Source organism: Vigna unguiculata, chromosome 8 (assembly GCF_037176805.1).
Source record: "Vigna unguiculata cultivar grain cowpea cultivar isolate G323 ecotype 2 chromosome 8, ASM3717680v1, whole genome shotgun sequence".
Taxonomy (NCBI): domain Eukaryota; kingdom Viridiplantae; phylum Streptophyta; class Magnoliopsida; order Fabales; family Fabaceae; genus Vigna; species Vigna unguiculata.
Window position 1 is genome coordinate 40406577 of NC_140799.1, and position 13608 is coordinate 40420184.

At 30.9% G+C, this 13608-nt stretch overlaps 2 protein-coding genes and 1 pseudogene across 9 annotated transcripts; 1 reads left to right on the forward strand and 2 right to left on the reverse strand.

The window, feature by feature from the left end:
- Positions 1-3: 3 nt before the first annotated feature.
- On the reverse strand, positions 4-1262 carry LOC114194399 (protein translation factor SUI1 homolog pseudogene; annotated as a pseudogene). Its single transcript, XR_014984117.1, has 2 exons — positions 1097-1262; positions 4-526 (listed from the first exon to the last, which is right to left on the reverse strand). The product of XR_014984117.1 is annotated as a protein translation factor SUI1 homolog pseudogene (transcript).
- A 797-nt stretch (positions 1263-2059) lies between these two features.
- Positions 2060-5714, reverse strand: LOC114193326 (syntaxin-61-like). Of its 3 annotated transcripts, none has more exons than XM_028083067.2 (7): positions 5556-5714; positions 5034-5144; positions 4131-4244; positions 3767-3957; positions 3137-3227; positions 2697-2762; positions 2060-2555 (listed from the first exon to the last, which is right to left on the reverse strand). In XM_028083067.2, exons 1-7 carry the CDS (start codon positions 5607-5609, stop codon positions 2445-2447), a joined length of 738 nt encoding a protein of 245 aa, XP_027938868.1. In that variant the 5' UTR covers positions 5610-5714; the 3' UTR covers positions 2060-2444. The 3 variants fall into 3 exon arrangements, with proteins under 3 accessions (XP_027938868.1, XP_027938869.1, XP_027938870.1); XM_028083068.2 differs by having other exon boundaries at positions 4131-4248; positions 5556-5666; XM_028083069.2 differs by lacking the exons at positions 5034-5144; positions 5556-5714 and adding an exon at positions 4374-4440 and having other exon boundaries at positions 4131-4248.
- Positions 5715-11641: 5927 nt separating this feature from the next.
- Positions 11642-13145, forward strand: LOC114193369 (protein S40-4-like). 5 transcript variants are annotated; one of them, XM_028083136.2, is made up of 3 exons: positions 11642-11828; positions 11954-12023; positions 12210-13145. In XM_028083136.2, the coding sequence occupies exon 3, from the start codon at positions 12242-12244 to the stop codon at positions 12839-12841; it is 600 nt and encodes a 199-aa protein (XP_027938937.1). In that variant the 5' UTR covers positions 11642-11828; positions 11954-12023; positions 12210-12241; the 3' UTR covers positions 12842-13145. The 5 variants fall into 5 exon arrangements, with proteins under 5 accessions (XP_027938937.1, XP_027938936.1, XP_085521506.1 ...); XM_028083135.2 differs by having other exon boundaries at positions 12225-13145; XM_085665380.1 differs by having other exon boundaries at positions 11954-13145.
- Positions 13146-13608: the final 463 nt, after the last annotated feature.

Consider the following 13608-nt stretch of genomic DNA (forward strand, 5'->3'; position numbering starts at 1 on the left):
AAATAGAGTAAATAAATTTATGCCATATATGATCATCCATCTTGGGATTTTCCTTCATACATAAAGAAAATGACCAAATACTCCAAACATCTAGCTTATTTCAGAAACAGTGTCATAGGTGTAGTTGATGAGTAGAAGAAAGGTTGAGTAGATCAAAAACCATGAATCTTGATCTGGTCCTTCCTAACAAGTGCAGCCTGAATGAGGAAGTGAGAAACGTTTTTGCGCTGATCACCTTGGAGTTGGATAATCTTGCCAAGCTCCTTGTCATGCACAACATTGCCATTGCAGCAGAACTCTTTCTTCAGATCTTTCAGAATCTTCTCATAGCTGAACTCTTTCCTCAGACCTTGCACTGTCGTCAAACTCTTCTTCCCATTCCTCTGCTGTATGCGGATATGCACATACTCCTTCGCCCCGGGGGCATCTCTATCTTTAGCCTCAGCAAATGGGTCGAAACTGTTACTTGTGATCTGAAAAATACCCACTTCAACCATATATATTCACCTGCAAATTTACCACCCACCTGCAACAAAAAATGTACAAAACAACCCATAAGCTTCATGCATGCCATGAGTGGTCTGATAGCATCTGACAACGAATAAAATAGATTTAAGAAAATTTCGTTAGAATAGCCTCTAATCTATGAATCTGATATCATGGTAAGAAGTGACATTCAAATCTAACTCAAGGTCACAAAATCAGTTTATAAGATCAATTTAAATTGATCTAATATCTAGTTGATACGAGACTTCTAATAAAAACAAATCTTAAAACACTACATCATGTAATCATTATTAACGTTAAACACCTCACACTCTTTTCTTTCATGGGATGTATACATACGAGAATCTGAAAAACAAAGATTAAAAGGTCTTTCTTATGGTACAGTGATCACAGTTTTCCTTAGTCTAGAAATAAACTAGTTTAACATGTTATCCATGTACTAGGAAATTGTGTCGATTTCCATGGTTTGTGAATAGTCGTAGACTAGTGAATACATTAAACATAAAGTTGAAACTTTTACATGATCTAACACAATATTTCAGACCATGGTTGTTAAGTTAGGAACTATATGGTTGAAGGAGAGACTAACCTGTGAGAAAAAGGAAGACTTGCAAAGAAAGCAAAAGCGAATTGAGGAGAATAGGTAGTGGTTTGTTATATATATATAGGGGTGCGTGTGATTGTGTAATGAAACTCTTTTAGGACCAACTTTTTTTGCATCATGCAGAACATCTTTTTGTTTTATGCAGTAAGTATTCTATAAATGTTTGTGCCCGTAGATGTTAAGTATTGACTTTCATGGCCAAAAGTGAAATTAAAAATCTTAGTTTTAAGATTTTTTTCAATATTTGGAACTAGTGTAACGGTTCTTGATAGCAGAATATAAAGTGCTTTTTGGTGGATGGAGTATCTTATTCTGGATGAGGTTGATGAGTGGTGGTAATTGAAGGCACAGAATCGCAACATACTTTGTGTGGTAGAGAACGATGGAAAGAAGAATTTACACTCAAATTGCATGCTTTGGAGATTCTGTTCCTTTTTTTGGTCTTATGCTTGGCTTGGTTGAGTGTTATAGATAAGATCTCAATTTGCATTATGTTGAAATATTTCAAAGCCTTTTAGAAAAGGGGAAAAAAATTATTCTAGTCCAATTGATCATATTGCAAAGAAATTCTTTTTTATCATGAGTTGTGCTTGAGATTTCTACCGAATGAAGCATATCATTTAAATTTGAGGTATTTTTTTACGTAAAAAAAATAATATCATGTAATGGTATAAAATATGAACAATAAACTATAAATTCTAAGTGATTGAAACTTAATATACTTTTCAGGACAGATTACATTCAAGTCCCACAAAATTAACTGGTCAGATTAGTTTTCTTACCAGGCTTACATATAGACATTTTCATGAAATTTAATTACGATATATTTCTTCAAGTTTAATTTCTGAATCTCTTTTATAAGTTTCAGTATTTTTGTATGCTTTTTATTTTCTATCACATTTCATTTTGCAACGTGTTAAAAACAGCAACTCGTCATTCTTGTCCCTGTGAGCAAGTAAATAATGGGTGCATTTGTATAAAAATCTGTCAAAAGCTATCTCTATCTTGGTACATGTATGAATTCAAAACACCACGCTGTTCTTGTAAAAGAAAAAAAAAAGACGTCAAACATTGCAATCTTAAAAACTAATACAACTCATTTAAGTCACATCAGCAGTCTATACTGCTAGAAACCAAATCCTCTTGTAATATTTTCAAGCACATTGCTTCCCTTTTCACCATAATACAAATATTTCACTGCCTTCAACAAACGAAAGAGGCTTGCACTTGATTTCTAAACAAAATGGATGTCCCAATAATCTGGTATCTTGACAGAAGCTTTAGATCCTTTTTCATGTACAAACAAGAGTATCGACAGCTTTTGTCTCAATGACTAGGTGAAGAATACCAAGATAAAGAGGAAAATGAACAGAGCCAGCAAACCCAGGATCATCATGATCTGGCCCTTTGCGCTAGCCTTCTTCATGACCATTGCTACTTTTTTCTGATATCATAAACAATGAGAGGCATTCAGCTTTAACATTCAACATTTCCCCCTTATATTATTGCTAATTAATGACAGCAATCAGCCAGATAGATCATAAACATTTTAATGAGATAATGGAAACTAGACGCAGAAACTCACTTGGACAAAATCTAGACGATTAGATGTACTGTCCATCTCATTACCCAGTTCATCAACAATCTTCTCCTGAAACATCAATGTTTTGACAAATTTAGAATGAGAAACTTTTCACACAAACAAAAAGAAGGCATTAGAATTTAGAATACAGCTCTTATTGAAACATTCAAACGAAACACATAACTTAAGTGCAACGGTGTTGTCTAGCTTTCAACTTTTGAAACAAAATAGTAAGAATAAAAGGGAAGCCCAGTTCATGACAAAACTCCCCCCTATTGGGGTTCTGAGATGATAGAAATATGCAGCCTTGACCTGCAAGGGGAGAGGTTGCTTCTGGGATTTAAACCAGTGATCTCCAAGTCACATGGTACAAAACCAGGCATTCCCAATAAGCAAAAATGGTACGATCACAGACAAAAAATATTCTCAGATGCCAAGTATACCTGTGCCACGAGCTCTTCATGTATAGTAAGTCCAACATCTCCAATTCTTTGTACACTTATACTAAGTTCGTCCAACTCCTCATCCTGTCTCCTATGAGCACCAATAGATAAAATATATGTAAAAATTAAAGTAGAAACCAGAGGATGATTGTTTCCCAGACACTTGACCATTAATACCAGCCTTTAGCTGTATTAAGGCTACCTGACACAGTCTTTCCATTCCCCCATTTTCTTTTTCTTCCAAAGGAAAGGAAAAAGGAATCCATCATTTTAGTTGTTATTTCTTATTTGATAGTGATAATAGATTCAAATAAAACTCAAATAATTAGCAACAATGAATTCACACAACAGAAATTTATAATTACAAGAGAACCAGAAGAAGCATATGCTCATGTGTTCACAATTTCTTACGGAGGACCTATGTCTCAAAAAAGCACAGGGAAGGTCCGAGGTGCGGGCAACATCGGTCAATCAAAAATACAATTTAGCATCTTGTATGCACTAAAGAGGCTAGCAAAGAGTTTAATCTAGCGAAAATGTGCACGAAGATGTGCACAAAGCCAACTAAAAGGAGGACAAACGACAAATATTTAATTAAAAGCCATACGTAAAGAGGGAGAAAAGAAGTACTTTATAAGAAGCATCTGCCTATCCGATTCTGATTCTATGAAATCGTCATTATCCTGGGTAGAATATGGGTCAGACCCAGATTGATGAGAATTAGTAAGCCTCATTAATTCCCTGCGCATCCCATTTAGACTGGCATTGTTTGTTATATTTGAGCGTGTTCCTGCTTCCACTGCTTTCTTTGCTGTGCTCACCTAATAATGAACTCCAATCATTCAACAGCATCATACAGATAAAAAGAGAGAGAGAAGGCAATCTAATGTGAGCTACCAATAGAAAAATACCACACCAACAATTGTACATTATGTTGAGAAAAAAAGTAACAGTATTCTCCTAACTCTTAATCAAGTTCAGTAGTTACAGATACCTGGCTACGAGCATCACTGGTCCACCTCCTCCGGTTCTGAAGCTCCACTTCGTCAATGCCATACAAAGAAGGATCTCTAGAGGCCACAGAAATTGCTTTGTCCAATTCATCTACCTTTCTATCAAAAAATCGTATTTCAGCAGTTTGAATAGGTTCTATTGCAAAAGAAACAATAGTCTAAGATGTGTGACAAAGAGAGGATAGACTAGGAGTGTGCTTCTAGAGTTAGAATCAACTTTCTACCTGTTTTCTACTATGACTTTAACAACCATCAAAGATTGAAAATCAAAACATTTTCAACTCACTTCATTTTCACTCCCCTCCTTCCCCTTTCCTAGATTGCCAAAAGGGAAGAGAAAAGTCAAATAGGGGAAAAGGGAGAGAGGTTAATGAAAATTTTGCTCTCCTTGCTTGGATGCCTAAAGAATACAACGGGGAAGAAATGGAGTGATTAAATAAAAATACATGAATATAATACATTTTATTATTAACTAATGAGCTTTAATATTAACAATATAATTTAACAAATATGTTTACATATATTTTGCATCATTGCAATGATCACAGAGTTAAATATTCTTTTGTTTTTATGATAGAAGAATATCGTGTGCATGGCATAAATTACAGCTTTCGACAGAAGCATTTCGGACGGTTAAGTACAAATCCCTCATTTTCCTTCCTACACTAAAAATATCCCAAGTCAAGAAAGAAAGATACTCCTTCCCGCTGACCTAGATTGTACTATAATCCAAACATTCCTCGAATGTCTATCTAATAAAACCCAAACCCAAATTCCTACAATCGATGGTAGCACAATACTGGAAGAATGAATAAAACTCATTTAAAACAAAAATTTACAGGCCAACTAACTTGTCATTGGTTCAACATACACAATTGGTATACCTGCCAATCAATACTTTCACAGCTAGTAAGAACTTCCTTTGAAAGATTAGATCGCTCGCCATCATCATCAGCTTTTTCCCATTGGCGAAATGTAGATTGGAGCTTATCAATCTTACCAGAAAATGAAAATTAATCAGTCAATAAATTACATAACATCTAAAAAAAATTCATGCCGCCATTAACAAAATCCCAACTTCTGTTTTCTGCTACAACTACACATACAACAGTTACAGATCGCAACAGGGTTTTCTTCAAAATCCCAAATTTGCAGACAAAAATAGCATACTCAGATCGATTACTTATGATATTAGAAGCAAAAATATCCCAGTTAATAGTTTCAGCTAAGCTTAACTAAGAGGAATCTCGTAAAATACTGGATCCAGTTGTACGAGTAACAGAGAAATCATGCAGAAATTTCAAGTAGAACGACATGATTTATGAAAAAAATAACAAGTAAAATTAATTTTCAAAATTGAACTTACAGCAAAACCTACTTCATATGGGGAAAAAGAAAATGCTTACAGATTCTTGAATCTCCTCCTTCACAACATAGAATGGATCTTGAGCTGAAGGCATAGTGTACTGGTGTTTCCCAATGCTTCACACTAAACACACGAAAATTGGGGAACAATGACACACTCTGCTTCAAGTTCATGGGTTCTTCCCAAAAATATTTATATGCTACAAAATCTAAAAATAATATATATGTTTTAAATAAATGTAATTAATTGGATGTTTCAAAGCTTTAAGTGGACTTAATGAGTTAAAGGAAAAAAGAAGACATTTGTCAATAATGAAAATGTAAACAAATTTAATTAAAAGACTTTTAACTTGTGGTTATTTTTTCATAAAACTGTCATTTACTTATAAAGTGACGAGTATAATAAATTTGTTGATTTTTAAAATAGTTATAAAAAACTTCATACTTTCAAACTAGTTTGTGAGAAAATTATCCTACTACTGTGTAGCTATAAAACTCAAAATAATTAACATTTTATTTTTGTTAGTATTCGTGGAAGTTGGAAAAGGGCCTTTGCAATATGCTAAAAAGGGTAATTTAAAAAAAATGTTTGAGTAAGAAAAAAAGTCGGTGTGAGTAGTACTTGTCCAGCATTGTATTTGTAATTGGCCCGTACATCAAAGGCCCAACATTGGAACTTGCCCCTCTGCATTATAATCTTCATGTGACTCTTTTACAAACTTGTACTACTTGTATATATATTTGTGTATCTCAAATTTATAATTTTTATTTTTATTATAAATAAAAATGTTTCTTAGCTTATATTAAATATTATACTGTAAAAGTTGCATGAAAAATAAATTTAATCAATCTAATTATTGAATTAAAATTATACATCATGTTAGTTGTGTGTGAATTTATTTAGTATTCGTAATTTTTGATAAAGTTACACTCTTCACTATTTGTATACATATTAAATTTATGGGATAATTTTAGTATCTACTACAAGAAAAAATTCAAAATTTTCTCGGCCAAAATCTGTTCATTACATCCTAAATTTATTTATAGTTATGTTATCTCATGTTCAATATTTATTTGTATTTATAAAAAATATATTTTTTTGACTTACTGATAAGTGAGTTGGATTAAATTAGTCAACTAATTTGTAATACGTCAGACCATACCAAAATAAATGGTTCACTTTGATTAAAATATTTCAGATTTTAAGAAAAAAATGTATTTAAATTGTTTCAATCTCAATTTCTAAATACACATAAATAATACTAATAATCATGTTTATACATTTTACCAATTGATTACTTATATTATCATAATTTTAGAATTGAATAAGCACGAATAAATCACGCGCGGTATAATTAATTGTTTGACGCAAGGATAAAATATGTTTGTTATATCTTGTTGGTATAATATATTTATTATTTCAACGAAGATTTGGGCTAAAAAATAATATTTTTTTATATTATCATTTTATTTCAACTTTTATTATTATTATTATTGAAACGTATCATTATTTAATCTTTGTCACATTATATCCAAACATTGAATAAAAGTAATGTTTGTATTAATTCGCATGTAACATATCCAATCATATATTAATATATTAGCATTAAACGAGCACTAAATATTATGCACATGTAAAGAAAGACCTGAAAATGATGTAGCATTGAGACAAAAGGACATAAATTTTCATCTGATGATCACCATTAACAAGCTGACACCTCAGTCACACTTTCCACTTCCTTGGCAATTATTCTAAACCTAACAATAACTTTCCTACAACCAAAAATCATTCACTTCTGGAAACTCTACAAAAACACAATAAAGATAAATGATATCATTATTACAGTAACTAAATTTTGTTTCTCACCATATTTAACACTGCATGCAAGTAAATTTTTTAACATTAGCAAAATTGTCAAATTTGTGAGAAAGCATTATTACACGATCATGGAGAATGATATTTTAATTCTCATAATTTGACTTATTTTCTATTATGTGACATGGTTTAATATTGAACACTGATTCTTTAAAAAAAATAATGATACATTAATCAACACTCCACGATAAGTTATTGCGTATAAAATGAAACATAAATTGTAGGAGTCAAAATACGATTTTTCGATAAAGAATTGCAAACTAAACTCCTCTGGATTCACGTGGTTAGGCCTACATTCCCATCATTCATGTGTGCATGAGAACTACTTTTGTGTGAAGGTGGGGTTTCTCTCATTCATTACTAAATGAATGTTCTTGTCATCTGTGTAAACTACACTTTGGTCTCAAGAGATTCATTACCATACGCATTTCTTCACCACTCTTCTCTACTCAAACAACCCCACCTAAAAACAAAACACAAAAACTCTTATAGCCACAGTGTGGTATATATTCTAGCTAACTCCAATAATATATCTCTACTACATATAGTATATACACAACTTCACGTAATCCTATAATGTCCACCAACATGTCTGTCACAATAAACTTTTGCAGAAAAGAAAAAGCAAGTCCAAAAAACTCACACTAGTTTCAACTGTTACATTGTTATTACATTGTGCTAAAACCAGTTAAGCAACTTTATTGGTTTCACACAGTGCTGTCACTTTTCCGCCGCCATATCAATACTTGCATGGCTTAGCTTTTAGCAAGAAGATTCTGCTCCAACGGTTGCAGATTCTTTTCATATGATTCCCACTACTTAATGAGTGTTGATTGGGCTAATGCACTCAAAATTTTCTGTTCTGTGTTGGTGATGTATATCTATGTACGTTGAATGTGGATTTCCAATTGCTGCATGTGGGCCATGTTCATCTTCTTCTTCAACACCTCCAACTTCCACGAACCATTTCCTATACGCAGCTTTTTTTTTTTTCAGAACAATAAGATAAAATCTTTGACAGAACATATGTGTTGTGCTGGACAGAACACAGATTATCCGTGTGCCAGTTTTCTTTCTCCTAAAATAGCCTTTTAACTTTTCTGTTTTTTTAATCTTATATACCTTGTATCACTGGTTTATTAGGTTAAGTAATAGTTGTAGTCATCGAGACATTATAGTCTTTTATATATATATATATATATATATATATATATATATATATATATATATATATATGACATAATTTTATACATATAAACTATTTAATATTATTTTTATCCTAAAATTTTAAGGTAACTTAATTATGAATTTTTGATCTTATATAATTTTTAACTTTATCTATTTTATCCGATATAGAACTTTTGATTCATATTTGGACTATTTCCGACGTGACTTCTTTTCGTCTTTTTTTCACCATATTATAAATCTCTCTAATTCTTGAAAAAAATTATCTTTATATATATTTTTTAAATTAGTCTTATTTTTAATTTGTTTTCTCATATTCTTTAATCGTGTATCTTTAAATCGACAATGAGTTAAAGAAAAAACAAAAAATTTTGTGTGTAACTTGTGTCGTGTGTGTATCATACTTCTTTCACAAATTCCTAACATTTGTATTGTTCTTGTATTGAAACTTGGACATTTTTGTCTGTTTTTTTTTATAACGATAGCCAGTCTTTATCTATCAGCCACCCAACCAAAGGGAATGGATCTACCCATTTCCAATTTCTAAGCATCTTGTTGTGTTGCTTATTTCTTTATTTTAAAACGTTTATCGCAATTTTAATTTGAAAAAAGATATTTATTTATTGGAGATCAACGTGGAATAGAGATAAAGTACACTTATATTTTATAAGTGCAATATTTGATAAGTGTATACAAGTCTTATTTTATAAATCGATTTTTTAATAATAAATTAGATTTAATATTTTATTTTGAACATGATATCATAATCAAAATTAAATTTTATTCAAACAAAATTTATTATTTGTCGAATTTATTGTTTCATTATTATAAATTTTATATCAATCAAAGATAATGTCAATTCATAATATATAAGTTGGTGTATATCCCACTTATTATACACCGTTTTTGTGAGATAGAGTTTGACTTAAAATTCACCTGTTAACATGGTAGAGTCATAGTTTATAGTCTATTTTAGCGAACTTTGTAGTTTGTTAGATCTATTATTCCACTTGCTATTTAATCATTTATTAATGTCTAATCCCACAAATGTGATGGATATATGTCGACATGAGGGCGTGTTAGAAGTCTCACACAAATTAGAGATAAGACTAATTTAAATTTTACCTCACCTTACAAATCGATTTTATAAAATCGAGTTAAACTTAAATTTTAGTGAGAATAAAGATAAGACTAATCTAAATTCTAACTCATCTTACATACTAATTTTGGTGGAATTGAACTAGACTTAAAATTCATTATAAATCCACTCATTAAAATCAAATTTAATATTAAAAATAAATGTGTCTCGACTTAACTTTACAATTAAATTTTGTATAAAGTTGATTTGACTTTGAGATAAGAATACATAGTTCTCAATGCTTCATTATTGATGGCTAATAATCAAATGTCACGCACGTTGGACTAACGCATTTACGAAAGGTATAATGGAGAAGAAAACGAATCGTGAGTCGTACTTGTGCATGTAATTTAAAATATTTATTCTTTTTATTCAGATTTTACTAAATTAGAATTCTTTTAGTGAATATTCTTAGATCGATTGATTTGGATTTTGTGCATCAAATTCTAACAATTTTCACACACACTGAAAATTTAGGACGTTGTTAAATTCTAAAGTACACTTAAGAAAAATTAAAGAATATTAAAATAAATGTTTTGTAGGTAATATTTCTCACGCAAGATCAATAAAATAAATTATCAACTTTCTTATCAGAAAGTAGTGAATAATAAAAATTCGATTGATTTGTCCTATATAATAATGAAGAATAATATTCTTGGTTGGACTTTATAATAATTACTAATTATAATTAAGTTTTTTAAATATATGTATTGATATGCAAGTTCATATATCTGGGAAATATATCATAATTAATAAATATAATGTCCAATAATAGTACCGTCTTATGTAAGTTAACCATTATTCATTAAATTTAATTAATACACAAGATTAAATGTTTATGTCGAGTGAATTAACTTTATTTATTATTTCATTTAATTAGTATAGTACTTGAATTGTGGGAAAATTTTTCTTTTCACTTTGTAAGGTGAATTTATCTTTATATAATAATATGGAACTTCAACAATACAAGACATTAGTTACAATACCTTTTTGATTTTTTGAAATACTTTTTGCATATTTCAAACTTCCATATCATATGTAAGACTTTATCTACTTTTATTTTCAATAATAAACTCATTTCATAATCTTAATTTTTTTTTTCTCTATTTTCTTTTGTAAAAAATGACAATAACTTCTTAATTTACAAGAATTAGTTTTTATACAGAAACGATCTTTTGCATAGTATTAAACTCTAGTTGCAAATATAATAAGAAGTAAGTTTTCGTGGACGGAATTTTGAACAATAAAGTTTGTAATTAAAAAAAATCAAAGTTTTTTCTATAATTTACTCTATTTATTAATATGAAATTTCATTAATTTACTCTAACTGTTAATTTGAAACTTCATTATTTTTGGGAAAAAAACATAATAATTAATTTATACAAAATTTAATCTTATTATAATAATGAATTACATTTAATTATTATAGGATTTAATATAAATATGCATTTGTTTTTAGTATTAATATAATATGCTTATGAATTTAATTTATTCTGTATAACAATTAATCATGAACTATTACGAAAATCTAAATTTTAGAGATTCCACGTCACTTATTAGGAAAATCTAGAGAAAGATTCGGCAAAAATAAATAAAGAAAAAGATTTTTGGAATGAAAAGAGAAATAAGAAAGTCAAAGAAGAAGTAATAGATGGCAGTATGATATCAGTATTAATATTATATGATTTAATAATAAATAATTACACAGTTAGAGATTAGAAAAGTACGTGGAGTTAATTAGAATTATTTTCTAACATATTTCAAAATCAATTCAAAAATAAAAGATTCATTGAACCAGAAATCAATTAATTTTTGTTTCTGCGTTGGAATCGATCCTTACAATCATGTTCAATAAGGTTTCAGGTTTTCATTCTTTTGAATAGAATATATATATATATATATATATATATATATATATTTGACATTAATAGAATTTAAAAAAGAAAAAAGAGTTAATGGTGTGAGGTTGTAGAGTTAAATACTGGAGAGCCATGATTTTGTGGACAACACTGTCTTATTCTTTCCCCTTCAGATTTTGGAGCTTCAGTGCTCTTCACACTTTCTCTCTGTGTGCTGCTTTCATTACACTTCAAAACTCTGCAAATACATATTCAGGTAACCCAAACCTTTTGGATTTTCACTCACCATCTCATATAACTCAAATTCAACTTCTCATGCTATCACAATTCAACCTCACTCCACTCTTATCAACTCAATTTTTTTTTCTTGGCATATTCCAGGAACCCCATTTAGAATCTTCATAAAGTTTAATTATTTCAAGCTTCTGATTCCTGGACAACAGAAAAAAAGGTTCTTCTAATTTTTCCTCAGTAAAATATCAAACATCTTACTGTAAAATCACCTCCTGTGATTTATTCATTCCTACACACTTTTGCTTCTTGATTTCTCCCTTCAACTTCCAATTTTTCTTCTGTTCTATGCTTAAATTACTGAAATGAAATTTCTTGTTGAATCATTTGAAACGAGTTTCTTCAGATTTTTGTTATGCAGGAAGTGGTTGATTGATAATGGAAGATAAATATGGTCTGGGCAGGAAGCACAGTGGGATATGGAATTCGTTGAGAGATGGAGATTTTGATGAAGAAGAAATTTGGGATGTTATCAGCAACAAAAGTGATTATGGTTCTTCTGGGGTTCGCAAGTTCAAAGAGAAGGATCAGTCCTCTGCCGTTCCTGTTCCTGTTCCTGGTAGGCCTAGTGCAGCCAGAATGGTGCCAAGATCTAGCAATAGCAGTAACAATAGCAGTGGTAATTCCTCTAATGAAGCCATGGTTCTTCAGCAATCAGCACCGGTCAAAATTCCTGACTGGTCAAAAATTTATACGAGTAACCCTCCCAAGAATAGTGCTTCAAGGTTTGATGCTGATTATGATGGTGAAGATGATGGTGCTGGTAACTATGGTGGGGATAGTGATGAGGATGGAGAGGAAAATGATGAGCCTGATTCAAAGCTTCCTCCACATGAGTTTATTGCCAGAAGGCTTGCAAGGAGTCAGATATCCTCATTTTCTGTTCTAGAAGGTGCTGGGAGAACCCTCAAAGGTAGGGATCTCAGCAAAGTGAGGAATGCTGTTCTCTCAAAAACTGGTTTCCTTGAATCACTATAAGGGGTTTTCTTCAGTAGTGATGTACTAGTATTAGTTCTTTCACATTTTGGATGTATAGTGGAGTTTGTAGTTGGTGGTTACTTAGCAGTGGAGATATTGTGTTCATGCTTGGGGTATAAGAGCATTTTTTAGCCATGAGAACTGTGAATCAAATATGCTGTGGCAAACATAACTGATTTCAATTTCCTGTTGTACCAAATTGATGGGATCTTTGTGTTTTTGAGCATCCATACAAACACAATGGTGGATGTGAATCATAATTTTAAAGCCATTAATCATTTTGAAGGATAAAAGTGTTTTTCTATTCTTCTTCATGGAGTGACTCTTTTTTTGTTTTCTTTTTCTTTGTCTTCCCTGTGCACAAGTCCACCTCTCCCAGCCTAGGCCTACTTCCCTCCTCCTCTATTACTCTATAATGAATAAAGATTCTGTGAGGTGTATCCTCCATTGGATGATGAGAGAGATAAGAAGAGATGGAAGATAAAATAAGAAATTTGATGTGATGAGTGAAAAAGATAGAAACAAAGAAAAAGAAGGAGGAGTTGTGAGAAAACAGAAAGTGTATAAAATTATTGCTCTCTTAATCATTGATGAGTGAAGGTGTTTTTTTTTTAATACTACTTCCCCCATCTGAATGCTATTGTATTAAGGGAAATCATAGTCCATAGAAATATTGAATAAACTAATATTACTGAGATAGCTTCCAAGAAGATGTAATGTAACATATATCAGCACTGTTAAACTCTGCAGTTTTCCGGTCCAAAAAT